At 35.7% G+C, this 20,224-nt stretch overlaps 3 protein-coding genes across 5 annotated transcripts; 2 read left to right on the top strand and 1 right to left on the bottom strand.

Annotated features, from left to right (window-relative positions):
- The first annotated feature begins 1,171 nt into the window (after positions 1-1,171).
- LOC107426387 (sulfate transporter 3.1-like) lies at positions 1,172-7,228 on the top strand. Its single transcript, XM_048480694.2, has 12 exons — positions 1,172-1,701; positions 1,904-2,111; positions 2,619-2,790; positions 3,457-3,522; positions 4,193-4,306; positions 4,750-4,866; positions 5,442-5,568; positions 5,692-5,978; positions 6,084-6,274; positions 6,380-6,465; positions 6,568-6,644; positions 6,780-7,228. The coding sequence occupies exons 1-12, from the start codon at positions 1,365-1,367 to the stop codon at positions 6,966-6,968; spliced, it is 1,971 nt and encodes a 656-aa protein (XP_048336651.2). The 5' UTR covers positions 1,172-1,364; the 3' UTR covers positions 6,969-7,228.
- Positions 7,229-7,694: 466 nt separating this feature from the next.
- On the top strand, positions 7,695-11,045 carry LOC107426394 (protein ANTAGONIST OF LIKE HETEROCHROMATIN PROTEIN 1). The gene is made up of 2 exons (XM_016036565.4): positions 7,695-8,349; positions 9,394-11,045. The coding sequence occupies exons 1-2, from the start codon at positions 8,202-8,204 to the stop codon at positions 10,422-10,424; spliced, it is 1,179 nt and encodes a 392-aa protein (XP_015892051.1). The 5' UTR covers positions 7,695-8,201; the 3' UTR covers positions 10,425-11,045.
- On the bottom strand, positions 11,009-18,955 carry LOC107426393 (protein NETWORKED 1D). 3 transcript variants are annotated; one of them, XM_016036563.4, is made up of 4 exons: positions 18,801-18,955; positions 17,829-18,110; positions 12,602-16,914; positions 11,009-12,344 (listed from the first exon to the last, which is right to left on the bottom strand). In XM_016036563.4, the coding sequence occupies exons 2-4, from the start codon at positions 17,929-17,931 to the stop codon at positions 11,136-11,138; spliced, it is 5,625 nt and encodes a 1,874-aa protein (XP_015892049.3). In that variant the 5' UTR covers positions 17,932-18,110; positions 18,801-18,955; the 3' UTR covers positions 11,009-11,135. The 3 variants fall into 3 exon arrangements, with proteins under 3 accessions (XP_015892049.3, XP_015892048.3, XP_048336650.2); XM_016036562.4 differs by having other exon boundaries at positions 18,711-18,937; XM_048480693.2 differs by lacking the exon at positions 18,801-18,955 and adding an exon at positions 18,563-18,691.
- Between the last annotated feature and the right edge of the window lie 1,269 nt (positions 18,956-20,224).

The following is a 20,224-nucleotide window of genomic DNA, read 5'->3' as shown; positions in this document are numbered from 1 at the left end:
ATATATTTGCTAATGACTAATTTCCTTTACGTATTACAATCTTCTAAGACATTCAGAAGGGCAACATACTTACCGCTTTATCGTTTTTACGAATAAAAAATATTAAATAAAATATAAAAATATATATATATATTTTTTTCCATTATATGATCTCATTTTATAACTGAATTATATATAAATTAAAATTATGATTGTTAATTCAAATCTCCACATTTCTTGATTAAAAAAATTTTGAGAAAAAAATTGGGTTTTGAGATTATTAATTATGCTTTCATACAAATTATGGAGATATAATTATATGTACGTAGAAAATCAAGGATATGGCGATATGCACTAAAAGTGGGGGCTGTGAAACTGACAAAGAAAGAGGGAAAATTAGGAAAGAATGGTGATGAGTGAGAGCAGTGAATGAGCTATGCAATTAGCTCAAAAAAGAAAGATTAATTGATTATGTCATCAAGATAAGTCTACATACGGTACGGGATATGGACATCGACAAAGAGGAGTTCAAAGTGAAATTTTAATGATAACTTTTGGCCAATTTTGATGGTTTTGACTCATTGAAAATGGGGCAACGTTAGGCACGGTGACAGGTTTTCTTGCTAAATCTAGTTAACAATTTAACACACTAACAAACATGATCAGCTCAAGCCAACCTGCCCTTTCTTGCATATATTTTGACCTTTCTGATCATGATTTTCGCTCTAATATACCAGAACATAATGGTCACAATTAGAGGCCCAACCACGTGTCAAACTCATGCTCCCATTTACTGCCTGGCCCAATAAGAGTTCTCCACTTCACATGCCAATGATGCCAGAGTGGAATCTAGGCTCATGCCCCTACCTCTGCCTGCTTCCATTCTTGAAAATTAAAACTAAAAAAAATAAAAAAATACGTGAGCTTCCAGGATTTTGCCTTCTCTCATGAAAAAGGAATTTTTCATAAATGAACAAAAGAAAAAAAGCACGAGGTGGGCAGCTAATAAAATTGAAATCCCAGCGAACGTGTCCCTCTTCAATTCTATATACATATTAATATTTGTGGGCCCCTTCAAGCACTCAACGATTTAAAAGTTTTAAAAAAATAAAAATAAAAAATAATAAAAATAGAATCCCAAAGTAAACCATCCCCAAGCAAGTCCCACTTTATATAAATCCATGGTCATCACTCTCAGTTGCTCATCACCTCCAACTTCTAGTTCTTCCACTTCTCCTTATATTCTCACCCAACTTTTCCCAACTTTACTTTACTATACTTTTCATTTCCTCCGTTTTTGGTACCGAATATCCCATTTCCATATATTATATAGTTTTATTTCTCAGTAAAACAGGAGGAAAAAAAAAAAAAAAAACCATATAACCATGGGTAACGCCGACCTTGTATACCCGTCGGAAAATGAGGGGATTTCCCACCGGGTGGAGATTCCACCACCGCAACCCTTTATCAAAACATTTCAGTACTCTCTCAAAGAGACTTTCTTCCCTGACGACCCACTGAGGCAGTTTAAGAACCAACCCGCTTCTAGAAAATTCATCTTGGGCCTCCAGTATTTCTTGCCATTCCTTGAATGGGCTCCTCGTTACACTCTTCAGTTCTTCAAAGCTGATCTTATCGCCGGCATCACCATCGCCAGTCTTGCCATCCCTCAGGGGATTAGTTATGCCAAGCTAGCTAACTTGCCGCCAATCCTTGGCCTATGTGAGTGTCAAATATAATTTTATATTCTACTTAGAGGTTGTCGCCCAGATTATATTTAGCGTTAGCATCCTATTACTGATTACAGTGGGCGTCAGCCTCCTATCATAACATAATTTGAGCGACCAACGCCTACTGAAAAGATGATATATACATACAAAAACATTTACATTTATGGATGGGTTTGTGTTGAAAATGTATGCAGATTCAAGCTTTGTTCCACCTTTGGTATATGCCATGATGGGAAGCTCAAGAGATTTGGCCGTCGGAACTGTGGCCGTGGCTTCACTTCTCACAGCTTCCATGCTTGGGAACGAGGTTAATGCTGCTGAGAACCCCTCACTTTATCTTCACCTTGCTTTTACAGCGACATTCTTCGCCGGAGTATTTGAAGCTGCCCTGGGCTTGTTAAGGTCAGCAATTAAAGACATATTAAACAGTGAATTATAAATATATTCTTTTTGTTTTATTAACTTTTTTCTTTTGGTGATGATGGTAACTAAACTGTGCGACAATTAGTTTGAAAAACACTTGTTTAAAATAGTCACAACAAGAATCAGACAAACGTCGTTTTTGTTAAACAGGAACTTAAAAATGTTGACAAAATGTGCTTAAAGGAACAGTTTGAACTAATTTTGGTGTTTTTTTGTCTTGTTTAATTTTTGTCTTGAGATTCACAAATGGCCATTTTTGTAAACGAAATTAAAACTGTCTTCTAACAACAGATCTACATAGATTGTGATTTATCCATTGCTTTCACTCGGCAAACGGTCGGATAAGGAGATAAAGGACCAAGAGTTTTTTAAAAAATTAATTTAATTTAATAAATTATATATATATATATATATATATATATACATTTTTTTTTTCCCATGTATATCTTCTAAATATCAAAGCTGGGGGCTTTTGATTGGTTTCAGGCTAGGGTTTATCGTGGATTTCTTATCACATGCAACAATAGTAGGGTTCATGGCAGGAGCAGCCACTGTTGTGTGCCTGCAACAGCTTAAAGGAATTCTTGGGCTCGATCATTTCACTCATGGCACAGATGTTGTGTCTGTCATGCGCTCTGTCTTTAGCCAAACGCATGAGGTAATTGTCCTTTTCCTCGAGCTAAATTATTATTATTATTATTATTATTATTCTTACATCTTGGGGAAGGAGGATTTTCATTAAAATTAGATTTTAACTTGAAATTAAAGTGTATTTTCAATAATTTTATCATTGGATCAAATCTGTTAATATTTTGAGCTAAATTGTTAATATATCTAAATTAATTGTTTAATTAATTAATTAAACTAGTATATTATCCTATCATATCTAATAGTTCTAATTACTTAATTATATGCCATGTGACATGTGAACTTAAATTAAATCAGCTTAATTTAGTTTGATTCCAATGATTAAAGGTCTATAATTTTATTGGATCTCTCAATCATTTCCATAACTTTGAGAGCGTATAAGAAACGTAATGTTAGGGGTATTAGTATTACGCACAGATGTGACTGCACAGAATTTATTGATTGTATTGAATATTTGGTTTCGGTCATTTTCTAATACCTTTTATTGTATTGCTTTGGAAAGTTAATGTGGTTGATGAATCAATCTAGAAACATGTAAGGAAAACTAAGCAAGAAATGTTTAATTGGATAAGTTAAAGTTTACTTACTAGAAGTTCAATAATTTGCTTAGATTTTTGCTGTATTAATATATTAATTATACTAATTAATTAATGGTATTTATTGATGGTTGTTGCAGTGGAGATGGGAAAGTGGAGTTCTAGGATGTGGTTTTCTTTTCTTCCTCCTGATAACCAGACACTTCGTAAGTGAATATCGAACCGGTTTTATTTTGGATAAATAATATAAAAAAAAAAGTGAACCGAACCCATTTATATTTGTTGCCAAATCTTAAATTTTCCCTACTTAAATTAATTTCAGATACTTATTCTATAATCCTATCATATCGCCAGTGTATATACCAGCCACATGTTCGGTATTAACACCGACTTAGCATAAATATTGTACACAGGGTATAATTCCATTTCATTTAGCATCTGATTAGGCCTTTTCTTTTTCTTTTAAAAAAACTAATTTTTTTTCTCTCTTTCTTGGGAAGGAATCAACTACTAATTAATGTTTTTATATACGTTTTCTTGTAAACATGTGAAAAAGTCTTGTTTCAACCCTAGTTAATTAACCTGCTCCCACTTCATATTAAACAAGGCAAAATTTTGAAAAATGATTGATTACCAAAGTCCTATCCATCTTCGTTCACTTTGCTGCATCTAATCAACAACATTTTATAATAGTAGTATAAACAAATGGAAACAAAGTAAAACGTTGTTTGTTTCTAGCGGCAAGTATTTCGTTTTGGAAGCACGAAAAGGCAATCAAAATAATGCTAATTTTCATGCCTCGATTATAATAATAATGTATATAATAATTTGGTATGCATGCATTTAATTAATACATGTTTGTCACTATACATGCAGAGCAAGAAAAGGCCAAGGTTCTTTTGGATATCAGCCATGGCACCATTAACGTCAGTTATCTTGGGAAGCCTTCTGGTTTATCTCACTCATGCCGAGAAACATGGCGTTCAAGTTGTAAGTTTCTGAATTTTTTTTATTTTTATTTTTATAAAATATTCTCTGCTTCTTTCTCACTCACACCCACAAAGACATGATAGAGATTAGGGACCAAATGTGACCCAGTGGTGATAAACAGTCCAAAATTAGCATTAGAGTGGACCACGACAAGAGTGATCAGTCCAAGTCTAGAACTTTCATGTGTGTAGGCCTTTTTTTGGGTATTTGCCCAATGGACCAATCGTAGAATTATTGTTCACCTTAATTGGGCCCCCACCAATAATTGCACTGTGTACTGGTTTGGTTGGGACCCAAGCGTATCCCATGCGCATCATTGGACGGTTCTCAATCTTCTGATTGGTGTGGCAAACTGACAATCATCTATTTTTATTTTTATTTTATTATTTATTTGATATAATATTGGGGTTTTGATTGGCTACATGGTGGTGTAAATTATACAGATAGGAAACTTGAAGAAGGGGCTGAATCCACTGTCCATCACGGATCTTGTATTGGTTCCGCCTCATCTGACAACTGCTATTAAAACTGGCATTGTCACGGGTGTTATTGCTCTCGCTGTAAGCATCTTCATCTTTTCTTTTCTTTTTCTTTTTTTTTTTCTTTTTTTTTTAAAACTATTTGCATCCCCTATTGACTATTAACACCCACTGTTAGAATCTGACAAGAATTTGGAATTAGATTAATAGGCAAAAGGAATTTAAATGTCCATGAGTTTGAAACCCATGATTAAAATATTATAATATTTTTCTTTATACTTCTTTTTGACGACCCTCACCAAAAATTTTCAAACAGTTGGTGGTTGCTAATAGTCATAGACTTTTAATTTATTTAGTACTTTATTAAAGACCATGTTTAGTCCAAATTCATGTACTTTAGAAAAAAAGAAACTTACACCAAACTCATACAATTTGATTATTATTATTATTTTTTTCCTTATTTTAAAATGAAGAACCGATTGGTATTACTTCGCAACCCCTGAATGACAATTACACATGAACTGTTCCTTTGAGAATCTCAATGAATTGGTTGTCTGTTTGCTAATATTATAATTAATTGTTTTTTTTAATTTTTAATTTTATTATTATTTTAACTTAAGTTTTAGCTTATGCAAATTGGGTAATATGATTTACAGGAGGGTATAGCAGTAGGGAGAAGCTTTTCCATGTTCAAGAACTACCATATTGATGGAAACAAAGAGATGATTGCTTTTGGGACGATGAACATTGTTGGATCATTCACTTCTTGCTACCTCACCACTGGTACTAATCCTATATAACATAATTAATCACCCTTTTATCATTCCACGTTTTGCCAAGCTAGTAATCAACTAGGCTTGTGCTTCTCCATTGATGGGGTAATTGACATTGAAATTGAAATTACAGGGCCTTTTTCGAGATCTGCGGTGAACTACAATGCAGGATGCAAAACGGCAGTGTCAAACATCGTCATGGCAATTGCCGTCATGTTCACTTTGCTATTCCTCACACCCTTATTCCATTACACTCCACTGGTTGTTCTTTCAGCCATCATTATATCTGCAATGCTGGGCCTCATTGATTATGAAGCTGCCATGCACCTTTGGAAAGTTGACAAGTTCGACTTCGTTGTGTGCATGAGTGCCTATGTTAGTGTGGTTTTTGGCAGCGTCGAAATTGGTTTAGTCCTTGCGGTATGATCAATATCCAAACATATCCTTAATACTTATTTTTATCAATCATTTCTCCAATTTTTCTTTCAAAATTTAATCCAACCAACGAAAATTCTTTTGATGCAGGTTGCCATATCTTTGCTAAGGGTGCTTCTTTTTGTTGCAAGGCCTAGAACCTTTATTCTTGGTAACCTTCCCAATTCCAATGTATACAGAAATGTTGAACAATATCAGAAAGCAAGCAGTGTTCCTGGAGTTCTCATACTTGAGATTGATGCTCCCATTTACTTTGCCAACTCCAACTACTTAAGAGAAAGGTATGCATATGCATATTCTAATACCTACAATACCAATGAATTTACAAATGGACTTTATAAAGATCGATTCGATACTCACCTTGATTTACCACTGCTTGTTTACAGGATCACAAGGTGGATTGATGACGAGGAAGATAGGATAAAATCTTCAGGGGAAACCACCTTACAATATGTGATATTGGATATGACTGGTGAGTGTTTTAAAACTATATGTGGTTTTCCATTCCCTTTTTGGAAGAGAAATTAAAATTCCATAACCCAAGCTCTGACTCTGATCTATTATGGTTTCACAGCTGTTGGTAACATAGACACAAGTGGGATAAGCATGATGGATGAGGTCAAGAAGATTATTGAAAGAAGAGGTCTACAGGTACTTATACGTATATATATATATATATATATTTGTACTTGTCCATATATATCTTTGTTAAATACAATGTTCAAATTAGTGGTTCAGTTAATTAATCTGTGATTTGTTTGTTTTGGGATATATATATATATATAGCTTGTATTGGTCAATCCTGGTGGGGAAGTGATGAAGAAGCTGAACAAGTCTGATTTGATAGAAAAGATAGGACAGCAATGGATTTATCTAACGGTTGCAGAGGCTGTTGGAGCCTGCAACTTCATGCTTCAAACCTGCAAACCCAACCCTGCCAAAGATGAATCAACTGGGACATGGAACAACGTTTGAGACTTTTTATCATCTGAGTTCGACCAGCATCCATTCACTCTAACTTTTTAAATTACTTCAAGAGAGTGCAATATATATATATATATATATGTATACGGGACTCATTGATGGATCAAAATCCAAAAATCAATGAGTCTCTTTAATATGAAGTAAGGTCCATGGTTGAGTTGGAAGTATTTTTCTTCTTCCAACATTATGTAATTTGTAAATTGTATATTAGTCAATGAAATTCCAAATGGAGAGTATGTTTGGAGCAAAAATTTCCATTAGCGATTGCCATTTTCTCAATCAATCAATGACACAAATCGGTAGTTCGTAGGTTTTGCAAAGCCACTGCAAATTATAATCAAACAACAAACTTGGACAATTAAAGGGGAAACAGAATTTCTAAGGGTAAAATATATTATAGTTCTTAAAGCAACATTTTTTTATTTATTAATAAGTAATTAAGGTACTCTCTCATAATTTTCAATACTTTTAGAAACAGAGGACCAAGGAAGGACCATGTCAGGATACCCACCTAATGCATTGAAGCTTTTTTCCTTTTTCACATTTTGTTTTTGGTTTTTTTTATTTTTTTTATTTTATATATTTTATGATCTCAATTGTTTTTCATTTTTAAATAGATGAAGGAAGAAGAAGAAGAAGAAGAAAAAAAAAAAAAAAAAAAAGTTTCTTTCTATTCGCATCCTTGGATGCATCCTTTTTCTGTTTTTGGGGTGTGTGTTTCTCATAAAGTACAGTGGCTGGCAGAACAGAGCAAACGGACTGTCGTATGGAGATTTTCAATAGTAGTACCCGCGAGGCTACGATACGACCCGACCTGAGCTCGAAAGGCTAAGTCAGATATATTTAATTAATAAAATTAAATTTAATTAATCTACATAATCATTGATTGGGCTTATTCAACTAATATTCAAGACATTTAATAATGAAGCGGAAGATAATTGTGATGAAATTATAAAGACGATGTGATTTTAAGAAATCGTGGTAAATACTGTGATAATATTTAGCGTATGATAAAAACATAGCGATGTACGCACCATAGACTCGATAACTGTGGAAACCAAATAATCCGATTTACTGGAACAATCTGGGCTCTACATTTGCGTCGCAGTGAGCAGTAGAAGAGTAGTAAGAGAAGAGTTGCAGATCAAAATCGTCGATGACAGTGGGTGGGTAAAGCCTTAAAAGGTAAAATAAATACTTTTTTTTTTTTTGGGTTATTGTGTGATGGCGCCTCCGAAGAAATCGAAGAAGAAGAAAAAAGAAAGCAGAAAATTGAACAAGAGCAAAACCATGAGCGTCGTTCCTTTGGAACCCAAAGCCATCGATTCCGACTGGTGGGATAGTTTCTGGGTCAAGAATTCCTCCATTTCAGGTTCATCTCTTCTCTTTTCCCCTTTTCCTTCTCTTTTTTTTTTTTTTTTTGGTTTTTTTTTTTCAGAGGAATCTAAATCCTGCTAGTCCTAGTGTTGGGTATTTTTTTTATATTTTTTTTTATTGTTATTATAAACAGACGCAAATGGTTGATAGTGGATTTCCTTTTTCTCTGTTATGTTAATTTCGGTAATGATATTCGTAATTAGAACTTAAAGAAGACGAATTTATCAAAAACACTGAGAATGCAGACAATGAAAAAATGGGTGAAAAGATGACATTTCAGAATATGGCAGTCCCTGGTGTTTTTCGCTCTTATATCTATATATATATATAAATATTCACTTTGTAAATCGATGTTAAAGAGGAGGTATTGACTAAACGCAAGCTGCAATGATCCTGTCAAATAGTCAAGGTTTCTGCTTTTTGACTGTTCTTATAAGGATGTTTTTTGGGAGATCAGTTGGAGAAGAGTGTTTACCATGGAAGACATCTTGATTTGGTAGAAAAAAGAAGATATTAAATGGGTCCTCTGTAGCTTTGCGAGGCATGTTTATGGTCGCCGTTACAAGAAAACTAGCTCTTGCAGCTGTTTTATTTGAGTTCTAAGGGGAAGAGGAAAACTGGCAGAATTTTGGTTAAAAGGAGAGAAGGAGAATCAGTTTTGATTAGTGAAAACTTATTTTCGTTTTGAGGGATGGGATAACTTGTCTTACTGGAGTGAAAAAAGGAGGCTTTTTTAATAGTCGTGCTACACAAGCAAAATGTGGTATAAACCTCAAGTTCTTATTTTGTGATGAACAAAATTACATACTGAACAAGAACAACAAAAGGTGAGATTTGATTGTTAGAAGAATGATGCATCTGGGTTCCCTTAAGTTGTTGACAAGTTGACCTTTGCAAAATTGAAATTTGCGACACAAACGAATACAAAAGGCAGATTTGTGTTTCTTTTTTGGGACAAACAAAAATTGATTTTTCTTGTTTATCCTCCCATGAAATTCAACTTTTTATGTTTTCTCAGCAATGTAGCTCAAACTTGCAGGTTCTACGGTTCCTACTGATGAAGCAGAAGGATTTAAGTATTTCTTTAGGGTCTCAAAACAGACTTTTGAGTATATATGTTCCCTGGTAAGAGAAGATCTTGTGTCAAGACCACCATCAGGGCTCATCAATATTGAAGGAAGGCTTCTCAGTGTTGAGAAACAGGTTGCAATCGCCCTCAGAAGGTTGGCATCTGGTGAGTCCCAAGTGTCAGTTGGAGCTGCCTTTGGTGTTGGTCAGTCTACAGTTTCTCAGGTGACTTGGAGGTTCATCGAAGCATTGGAGGAGCGTGCCAGACACCATCTCAAGTGGCCTGATTCCAGTAGGATGGAAGAAATCAAGTCCAAACTTGAAGCTTCCTTCGGGTTGCCCAATTGCTGTGGTGCCATAGATGCAACACATATCATTATGACCCTTCCTACTGTTCAAACTTCGGATGATTGGTGCGACCCAGAGAACAACTACAGCATGCTCTTGCAGGGAATTGTTGACCATGAGATGAGATTTCTTGATATTGTGACTGGTTGGCCAGGTGGCATGACTGTGTCTAGATTATTGAAGTGCTCAGGATTCTTCAAGCTCTGTGACAGTGAAGAACGTTTAAATGGAAATGTAAGAACTTTATCTGGAGGAATGAAGATTAGAGAATATATAGTTGGTGGGCTTGGTTATCCTCTTCTTTCCTGGCTCATAACTCCTTATGAGAATAATGGCCTCTCAACTTCCTTGTCCGCATTTAATGCAATGCATGAGGCTGCAAGATTGCTTGCTGTGAGAGCATTCTCGCAGTTAAAGGGCAGTTGGAGAATCCTTAACAAGGTTATGTGGAGACCTGATAAACGGAAATTGCCAAGCATTATTTTGGTATGTTGTTTACTTCACAATATAATTATAGACACTGGAGATAAATTACATCCAGATGTTGCTTTATCTGGACATCACGACTCAGGATACAGAGAACAGTCCTGTAAGCAAGTTGATCCGATGGGGAGGACTGCCCGGGAAAATATAGCCAAAGCACTGACAACATAGCAAGCAGAGTGCTTCACCGAAGTTCTAAATTTTTTGGAAAAGGAAAATGATTTACTTCAAATTTTTGTTATTCTTCTTATTTTTATTCTCTTGATCTGTTTTAGATTGGTACCTTGTATCTAGGAGAAATGAGAATATTTGTTGACATCACTGTTCCTTGTTTTCAGTGTCAATTGGTTTCGTAGGCACATACAGTTGTCCCGTTTGCTCTTCAGTATTGGCTTGCAATCGCGTTTGCAGAAGGATAGTTTTAAGATTAATTTTTTGTAACCCAAAGAGAAGAAAGTTCTCAATATATATGATAATGCTTCCACTTTTTTTTGTTGTACAAGCCATATTCTAAAGTTTCCTTGATCTATTAGGTGGAAAAATATAGTATCAAAAAAATCATCAATGGCTCATAGGGGCATCACCGAATGCACGAGATTAAGGTGTTGGCAACTCTTTAAAAATGGTTTCCTGTAAAAAGACCTTATTCTTTATTCGAGAAAACGCAAAACAAATAATGTTAATAAGAAATTGACGAGATTGGGCTTCCTTTAATTAGTAGATAGGCCTGTTCATGTACAGCAGAATCTCAAAACTAAGGAAAAACTGATTGTCACTATTAAAAGGCAAAATGTGTCTATACGACTATAAGAAAGAAAATTTATACATGACAGAAATGTCTCATTAATTTTAAACTTAAGTGCCGATGCAAAAGTTGTTGTTTTAATCTCCCTTAGTTGGGGGCTGAACACATGCACAGAAGGGTGCTTTCTTGTGTTTTTTACCGGTTCTAACAACACCACCGTAGAGATAGTCCCGCAAAAGAACTCTTGTTTTTCGCTCTGTGATTCTAGTCCTTCCTCTATTTTCTCTTTCTCCATCAAGTTTCAGTAACAAAAATTGTAACTTCTGCACCTCCAGTTGCAAACGTCCAATTTTTTCAGATCCTCTTCTTGCCTGTTCTGAAATTCTCCTCCTTCGGACACTCCCGCTTTCATCTGACACCCTTGCAGATCCTCCATCAGAGGGCAGAGAACCATCTTCAACACTGTTAATCAATTTACGATTAACATCACACAACTTGGTGATTGTCTCCTCAGCTTCTTCCAGCTGCCCCTTCACAGTATCATATTCAATGCCTTTGCCCTTTTTGTTCTTCTCATTAATCTCCACCTTTCTTTTCAAATCTTGTATGGTTATCTGAAGGTTTGCCAATTTCTGCGCATCAGAATCTAGTCTTTCAAGAATCTTTTTCTTGTTCCCTTCTTGACGTGGCTCTGTAAATCTCTTAGAGATCTCTAACTTGTCCACGCTCAGTTCTTTCTCAATCAGTGATTCCATAGAAGGATGTGCACTCCTCTGTTCTTTGACCGCTTCAATTTGATGGTGGTCAGTTTGTGCACCAGCCAACTTCTGAGCCTTGCCAACTGTCAAGTCAATACTGCCATCCTGTTCAGTGGTTTCCCACAGCTCAAGCATCTGATTGTCAGCATCTGCAGTTTCTCTCTTGCTTATCCCGTAGGATGAACTCTCTGATATGTGATCAAGAACAATGTCCTTTGTCAGAACTTCATTTCCTGATCCAGAGATTTCACGCTTCCGTCTCTGCAGTTTCAGATTGTTGTTAAGCCCGTGCCCTAATTCCTCCTCATCCTTAATTGCAGTAGCATGTTGGCTGGGATGACCATTTTCTTGAATCGAGTTGCAGCTTCCAATTTTTAGCTCTTCAATCTCTCTAATTGCAGCATCTAGTTTGGTAGTTGCATTTAAGTTTTCCAGCAACACAAGCCTTTCTTTTTCTACTACTGCCTTCTCAATAGCTTTAATCCTACTTTGCATATCCTGCAAGTCTGAAATACCATCTGGTTGCATGCCAACATGATCTTCGTCTCTTTCACAAAATTCAGAAGGCAAGGTCATCAATCGAGCATCCTAGATAAAAATGAAATACAAATTGTCAATAGAGAATGTTATCCAGAACCACATGTCATATTACACTTAGAATTGCATCATTGAGTTTGTAAGAAAATTACCTCTTTAAGCTATGTTTGGAATTTAAACTAAAAAAAAAAAATTAAAAAAAAAAAGGATCTAATTTTCATTGTTTGGCTACAGAAAATTACAGATCCAAACTCACAAACATAGCTTAAATTTGAATAGCAAGTGCAATATGAAGAATTAGAAATTACCTTTGATTCTTCATTTTCAAGTTTACAAGATTCTGATTGCGTTGGTGCATGCTTCTCAAGAGAAGCCATACAATCCTTCAAGGAGTTTATAGCTGGCATGTACATGGCCAACAGAGCTCGTAGTCCTCCATTAGCATCTTCCAATGTGCTAACCTTTTCTTTCAGCAGTTTAATCTCAACATTTTGGGAATTGCTTCTGTTTTCAAGGTTCTCATATGCTTGAATGAGCTCATTGAACTTTCCTTCAAGCAATGCTTCACAGATGGAGGAGCTCTGCAATTCACCAAAGAATAAAGTAGCCTGAGTCTCCCATAGTTGAGTCTCATTTTCATTTAGAGCCAACAGATCCTTTGAATTGGTGATTTCACCATTTAAATGATCGTTAACAGATTTAACTTTATTCATTTCATTGTCCGACTTATTCAAAGACTCCTTGAGATGCACATTCTCAACTTGTAAATCTGCTAATTTTCCCTCCAATATTTTCACCTTCTTCTCAAGATCAACATTACAAAGATGAAGCTTATTCAATTTTTCACTGAGCTCTTCAAGTTCCATTGCTTTTTCATAAATGATGTCATTGAAAACCAGGGACAGGTTACCATGAAATATTGTTTCACCAAAGATGGCACTGATTTCCTCTTCTAGGTAACGTTTTTTGTCTTCCAACTCTGACACTACCTTCTTCAAGGATCTTTTCTCTTCAAGTACTTTGCAATTCTCTTCCTTCAGATTCTCATAGGCCCCTTCAGATTCTTTCAGTTCATTGTCTGACTTATTCAAACACTCCTTGAGATGTGCATTCTCAACTTGTGAATCTGCTAATTTACCATCCAATACTTTCACCTTCTTCTCAAGGTCAACATTACCAAGATGAAGTTTATTCAATTTTTCACTGAGCTCTTCAAGTTCCATTGCTTTTTTGCAAAGGATCTCATTGTAAACTAGGGAAAGGTTACCATGAAATATTGTTTCACCAAACATGGCATTGATTTCCTCTTCTAGGCAACGCTTTTCTTCTTCCAACTCTGACACTACCTTCTTCAAGGATCTTTTCTCTTCAAGTACTTTGTAATTCTCTTCCTTCAGATTCTGGTAGGCCCCTTGTGAGTCTAACAGCTTCCAATGCAGATTTTCTATGTTCGCCATCAATACTTCCTCGTTCTGCTCTCCCTTCACTACTTTCAACCTCAACTCTTCATTCATCTGGCAAAGTGTTTGGGTCTCACACTGCAACAGTAAAAGCTGGTCAGACTGGATCCTGAACTCTTGATTAAGAGTATTTTTTTCTGACATAAGATTGGTCCCCTCTAATCTGAGTTGCCCAAGCAGTGTCAGAAGAATTGAATTCTCAATTACCAACTGTTGATTTTCATCACGGCCTCTAAAGAGAGATTCATTTCTCTCCTTGAGTTTGACAAGTAGAAGGTTCAAAAGTCCCTGGTCTTGCTCTAACCTATATGTACACCCATGGTTCGCATCAATGTCAAACATTTTCAACATCTGATAAAGCCCCTCCCTTAGTAATTTATTTTGCTCAGAAAAGGACTCAACCTTCTCCCGTTGGTCAATATTTGCATGCTCCAGTACAGAAATTAGTTTATTCGACTTTTGGAATGCCTCCAAGAGCTTCTGATGCTCAATGAAGAGAGAGAAATTCTTTTCTTTAAGGTCTTCTATGCATTTCTGCAAAATTAAGATTTCAATCTGTGCACTAAGAGCTTTGTCTTGTTCCTCTTCATATTCCTTCTTCCTGCACAGTCCCTCTTCTTGTAAACGACATAGCTGCATTTCCATACCAGCCAACTGGCTTTCACTCAACTTAGCAAAACTGGCATGTTCTTGCTTTTCAACATCTAAGGATGCACGTAGCTCTTCTATTATGTGCAGTGCAGAGTCTCTCTCCTTTTCAAGACCAGATAGTTTATTTTCTAATTCCGCATATCTACTACCCATATCTTCCAGTCTTTGTTGAGTAATGTCCAGATGAGAAAGTAAACTTTCTCTCTCAGTAATGAGACCAGACTTCTCATCATCAAGGAACAGACATGAATCTTCTAAGCTCTTTGACTTCACCTTCAATCCTTCCAGTTCAGCATTTGCATCAAAAAGAGAATTTTCCAAAACATTGTTTTTCTCTGACAGTTTCCCTAAATTCTCGGTTGTAATCTGTAACTGAGAAATCAGGTTGGTCTTCACAGAAACAAGACTGGAATTTTCTTCTACAAAAGACTGGCAGCAATCTTCCAAAGCCTTTACCTTGCTTCTAACCTCTTCTAACTCAACATTCAAATCAGCAAGGGAGTTCTCCAAAAGGGCATTTTTCTCCAGTAGCTTCTCCATGATTTCTAATTTTTCCAAAAGAGATACTTTCTCACTTCTATCGGCCTCGCAGATCTCCTTTAACTTTGAGTTTTCATCTTGCAATTCCTTCACAGATGAACCAAAGCATTCAGGATCAAAGCCAACTGACTCCACCTGCTCAAGCATAGTCTGATGTTTCTTGTTCAGGTCATTCAGTTCCTCTTTCAGACAGTATATCTCTTGTTGAAGAGCATTTCGCTGGTCGACACGAAGTTCCACCTCCTCTTCAAGTTTCTTTATAGTCTCTCTCAAGTTCAAGATCTCATCTTGTAGATTTTTTATTGACAAAGCAGAAGATACATTGAGCTTATTCAGATTCTTGTTTTCCTCCTTGACTATTTGGACTTCATTCTCTAAAGCCTGCTTACAAGTCTCCATGTCCTGTAGAACTTCAGCCCTATTCTTAAGCTCTGCAACCAAAGATCTCAGTTCTTCCTGAGACTGAGAATGCAAGTGCTGCAATGTTTGGAAAGCAGTTTCGGCCTCCATGAATCGCATCCTCTCTTCTTGCACACAAGTCCAGAGTCTACCCAGCTCCTTCTGCTTCTCTGTAAGTTCTTCACCTTGAGATCCCACCTTCAGCACTAACGAATCCAACTCAAACTGCAGAGTCTCTTTTGATTTTTCCAACAGAAGACACCTTTCTTCAGCACCCTTCAACTTTGCAACCCCATTTTCTATCTCAGAATTCAGTCTTTGAGCCTCCTCCTGTGCAGAAGAGAGTTTCTGCTCCAGATTAGAAATCATCTCTAAGCACTGTTGGTACTGGAGAGCAGCAGCTTCCTTCTCTTCGGTTAATTTAACAATTGCGTGGTTCAAGGTTTCAACTTCACGTTCAGCTTTATCAGCTCGTTCACTAATCCTTCTAGCATTCTCCTCGGCTTGCAATATCTTATTCTCCAGATTGGATATCATCTCTACGTTTTGTTCCAATTGTACAAGTGTAGCTTCTTTTTCAGCTACCATGCTAGCAAGGTGTTGCTTCAGAGTTTCAGCTTCAGTTTCAGCTTTCTTGGCACGTTCATTAAGCTCTCCAGCATCCTTTTGGGCAGAACTGATACTCTTCTCCAAATTGGATATTTTGTCTAAGCACTGCTGGTATTGGAGAAGACTAGATTCCCTTTCTGCCTGTAATCTGGTAAGGGCTTCCTTCAAATTTTGAACCTCAGCTTCAGCATTGCTGGCTCGTTCATTTAGTCCCTTGGAATCCTCTTGTGCACGAGAGACTTCAGACTCCAGATTAGACAACCTCTCCAGACTCTTTTGGTACTGAAGTAAGCCAGCTTCCTTTTCAGTTTCTAATTTAGCAAGGGCCTTCTTTAAGTTCAAAATTTCTGTCTCAGCTTTATCTACTCGATCAGAGTCAAAAGCTCGAGCATGGATATCATGGCTGCCATTATGTTGGACATTTTGGTCTCTTTCCTCCACATCATGAAAATTGAGGCCTTTTCTTGCCCGCCCTTCTGCAAACTTAGAATGGGTTACTGCTTCTCCAGACCCAAACAAATCATTGAGCTGCTTCAAACCCTTTCTGCTTACAGATTCAGATTCTTCAGTAAAAGCTCCATTCCTCTTGAGAGCATGAAAATGGGATGATGAGATTCCCAGCATATCCTTTTGCAGTTCATCAGGGTCCAAAAATGCACGCATAGGGTGTGGCATCTCAGGTGTATGAGGATCTGCCTCACTGGCTGAAGTAGAAGGTGATTCATCCATCAGAACCAGGGGAACATGGTTAGGAAATGCTGCTGCCATTGTCCGATGAGCCTGGCGAAGAGCTCCAGTTGCATGATCGTACCTTTCAGCTAATGCACGATATGCTCGGTAGAATTCTTCAACCAATTTCATAAGCTCTGGGCGTTTCTTGTAATACATCTCTGCCCTCCTCGCAAAGGAGTCTGCATCTTGTTCAAGGAGCTTGATCATTTGTTTGATTTTGGAGTCCATATCTGCTCAAGCATCAAAGAAATCAACACAATTAATAGGCAACATGCATGTAAAGGGAGAGAGGGGGAAAAAAAAAATTAGCACGGTAAAACACAAAGCAAAAAAGTCAAAGCAACCCATAAGATGGAATCGCAAAATATTGTACTCTATACAAGTTAGGGTCACTACGTTAATCAATTAAAATTAGTAAGACCACAATCCTTTAGCAACATTTGGATCATTCCTTAAAGGATTTAATTAAAACAAATTTCCTGATACAGTAATTTACCTTCAAATTGCTAACTCCAAAAAAGCATTCGGCTAATTTATGTAGCCAATAAATTTTACATCTATTGAGGTCTGCAAATTCTCCACATATATTTATGTCAATATAAGTTTATCGATGCAACCAAAAGCAATTACACGTTTAAGCACGTGCTCCAAAGCAAGTTTGAATTAACTTTCAATTGGAGGCCTAAAACTGAACACATTTCCACTGTAATGCTCTCGGATTAAATTCCATTTATTTTGGGGAAGTTATCAATAAGTAATACATAAGAAGGGCAACTCTTCTAATTTTTAAGAAGTAATCAGAAACTGAAAAACGTTTTCACCAATACACTTGAGAGTTGAGTGATGAAGCAATAGCAATTAGCCATGTAAGCCAAACTGATAGAAGAAAGATCAAAGACCAAAATTAAAATGAAGGTTTTAATTACTTTTATTTGGAATGATAAAGCCATTAGTATGTGAGCACAACAAATGGAGGAACAACACAACAACTAGTAAACTATAACACAACAACTCCAGTATCCCATGACCAAATAGAGTAACGAAATTGTAAAATTTAAACTCCAAGGACACTAAATGCAGTAGATTTCAGGAGGATCAAAGTCAATTTATCAAACAAAAGCAGCAAAACTATCAAGAAATATACCAGTAAGATTTTCCTGAAGCCATTTTGAATTCTTTGGACTTATGTGGCTGTCCCACCACCAAGAATACATTCGTCTAGTATCTCCTTGGGACACAGTGGCCATAGCTCCGGCAGCAACACAATTACGCTCTATTCAGATCTTCTCAACACTCCGATCGACCAGCCAAAAAGATTTTAAACTTAGGCAACAAATTCAATCCAGAACCAGAAAAATGTCGATGTGAACTACGCAATCTGGAAATTCTCAGCAGATTGAAGCTATCTGTCTCTAGCTGCTTATACCTGGGATCAAAATCAGCAATTCAATTTCAGATGAATGAGAACTATAAAACAAGTTATTATTATTATTTTTTGTTTAAAAAAAAGAGCCATAGGGAAAGATCAAAAAGGACCCGAGTAATTGCAATCAGGTCCAGAAATTATTCGAAAGTTAACATTTTTAAAAAATTATCTGCTCTATGACAATTCATGAAGGAAAATGATCAAAATTTGGTAAAAAAAAAAGTAGTAATAAAATAAAATTCACGCTTTTTTTTTTTTTTTTAACCAGCGTTTAGACAACGCAAGTTCAGAGTCATGAATATGGAAGAAGCAGAAACGTGATCAACTACAAACCACTTGGGAAAATATACACATACATACATATATATATATATATAATTTAAAATTTTCATTGATCAATATAAAATACGAAAATTAACCAGAAACCAAAAATCAAAAACAGAGTGATGCACCTGATGATCAAATTCAAAGAAACACCAAAAACATGGTTCCTTGAAAACTAGCACACATGGGCATGAATTTTTCCAAAAAGAAACAGTGAAAACAACAACTAAAAGTATCAAGAAAATAATTATGGAGGAAACCAAAAAAAAAACTTACAGAGAAAAATTAAAACTTTAATTTTATTATTGGTTATTGCTTTAGATTGGCAGCAACTTCAGCTGCTTTTTGCTTTTTTTTCTGTCTCACCCCATATTTGATCAGATCTCTCTGTTGTATCGCCCCCTTTCACTTTCTCTGTTTGTTTTTGGTGTGTGTGTTCTTTTTATGCAGTGATTTGGTGCTCCATTTCAACTTTAGCAAACTGTCAAATAGGGGATAGAAAACAAATAAAGTGGGCGGAGACACATTTTCATTAAATTGAAATTAATGCTTTGTCGTTTATTTTTCCTGAATTTTTTCTTATTTTCCCCTTCTTCTTTTTTTTTTTTCCGTGATTTTTCACTCTAATTACAGAAAAAAAATTGTACTTTTCTTTTTTTTGCTTCCAAGAAAATTATACTTTTACCCGTCTCTTTTTTTTTTTAGTTGTATGAAAGCATGAGATATTCCATTTTTTTTATTTAAAAAAAATGGAGATTTTGGTTGAATAGATATAAAATTACCAAAACATCCACATGGTTTTTATTTAATTTGAAGGAAAATAAATAAATAAATAAAATGTTGGTCCTAGGGCTTCGCAGATGTTTGACTGTTTTGTAGGGGGTAAGAGCAGTAATTTTGTGCTAATGTTTTGTGGCATAATGATTTGCTACCCCGCCACTTACCAATTATATTTACAATTTACAGAACATCCTCTCCTTTTACCTCTCTTTGCCTTGTGGAGCGAGATGATTTAGATGAAGACAAGAATGTGATTGGATATGACAACGGATTTGGATTTTTATAATACACAAGATGATTATTTTTCCTATGAACAATTCTAATCCTTGGACTTTCTAGAGAAAATTTTCAATTTTCCACTCTCATCGAAATTGTCGTTATTCAATAATTCAGAACTAATATATAATAATATTTTTAGAATATAGTAACATTGTTGTTTTCTTTCCTTGACAAATAGTGAAATTATTGTTAAATAGTAAAATATGTGTAATTAGAGCTGTAACTTTTTTTTTTTTTTTCCCTTAGAGCAGTAATTATGTAGCAAGTTAGAAAATTAAATTTGACCTTCTAACACCAAAATTGTATGAAGGTGATATTTTAATACTTTAAATAAAAAATCACGTGGAAAATCATAATGGGAGATTGTATATAAAATCCCTGACCATGTGATAGTTAAAAAATGGAGATCTCCCATTAATAATCAAATCCAGAGGTGGCCGAATCAATTCTCAAATCATGAATTAGATATCTTTTTTATTTGATGCTGGGATTTTCCAGCTCCCTTTAAGCTCTCCGGTTGCCGTTGCTCAGTAATTAATTAATAGGAAAACATGAATTAAAAATAATATATATATATATATATAAAGGTGAAGCTACAATGTAAAAGGTCCATATACATATCAATACCAAATTAATATTTTTTTAAAAAAGTATTGATTTACTGTTATAGCGAAGACGATATTTTTGTCAAAAAACTTCAGCTTTGACATCCATATCGTAGCCTTACCATG

The sequence above is a fragment of the Ziziphus jujuba genome, chromosome 9, assembly GCF_031755915.1.
Source record: "Ziziphus jujuba cultivar Dongzao chromosome 9, ASM3175591v1".
In the NCBI taxonomy this organism is placed as follows: Eukaryota; Viridiplantae; Streptophyta; class Magnoliopsida; order Rosales; family Rhamnaceae; genus Ziziphus; species Ziziphus jujuba.
This window is presented reverse-complemented; position numbering and strand designations above follow the sequence as displayed.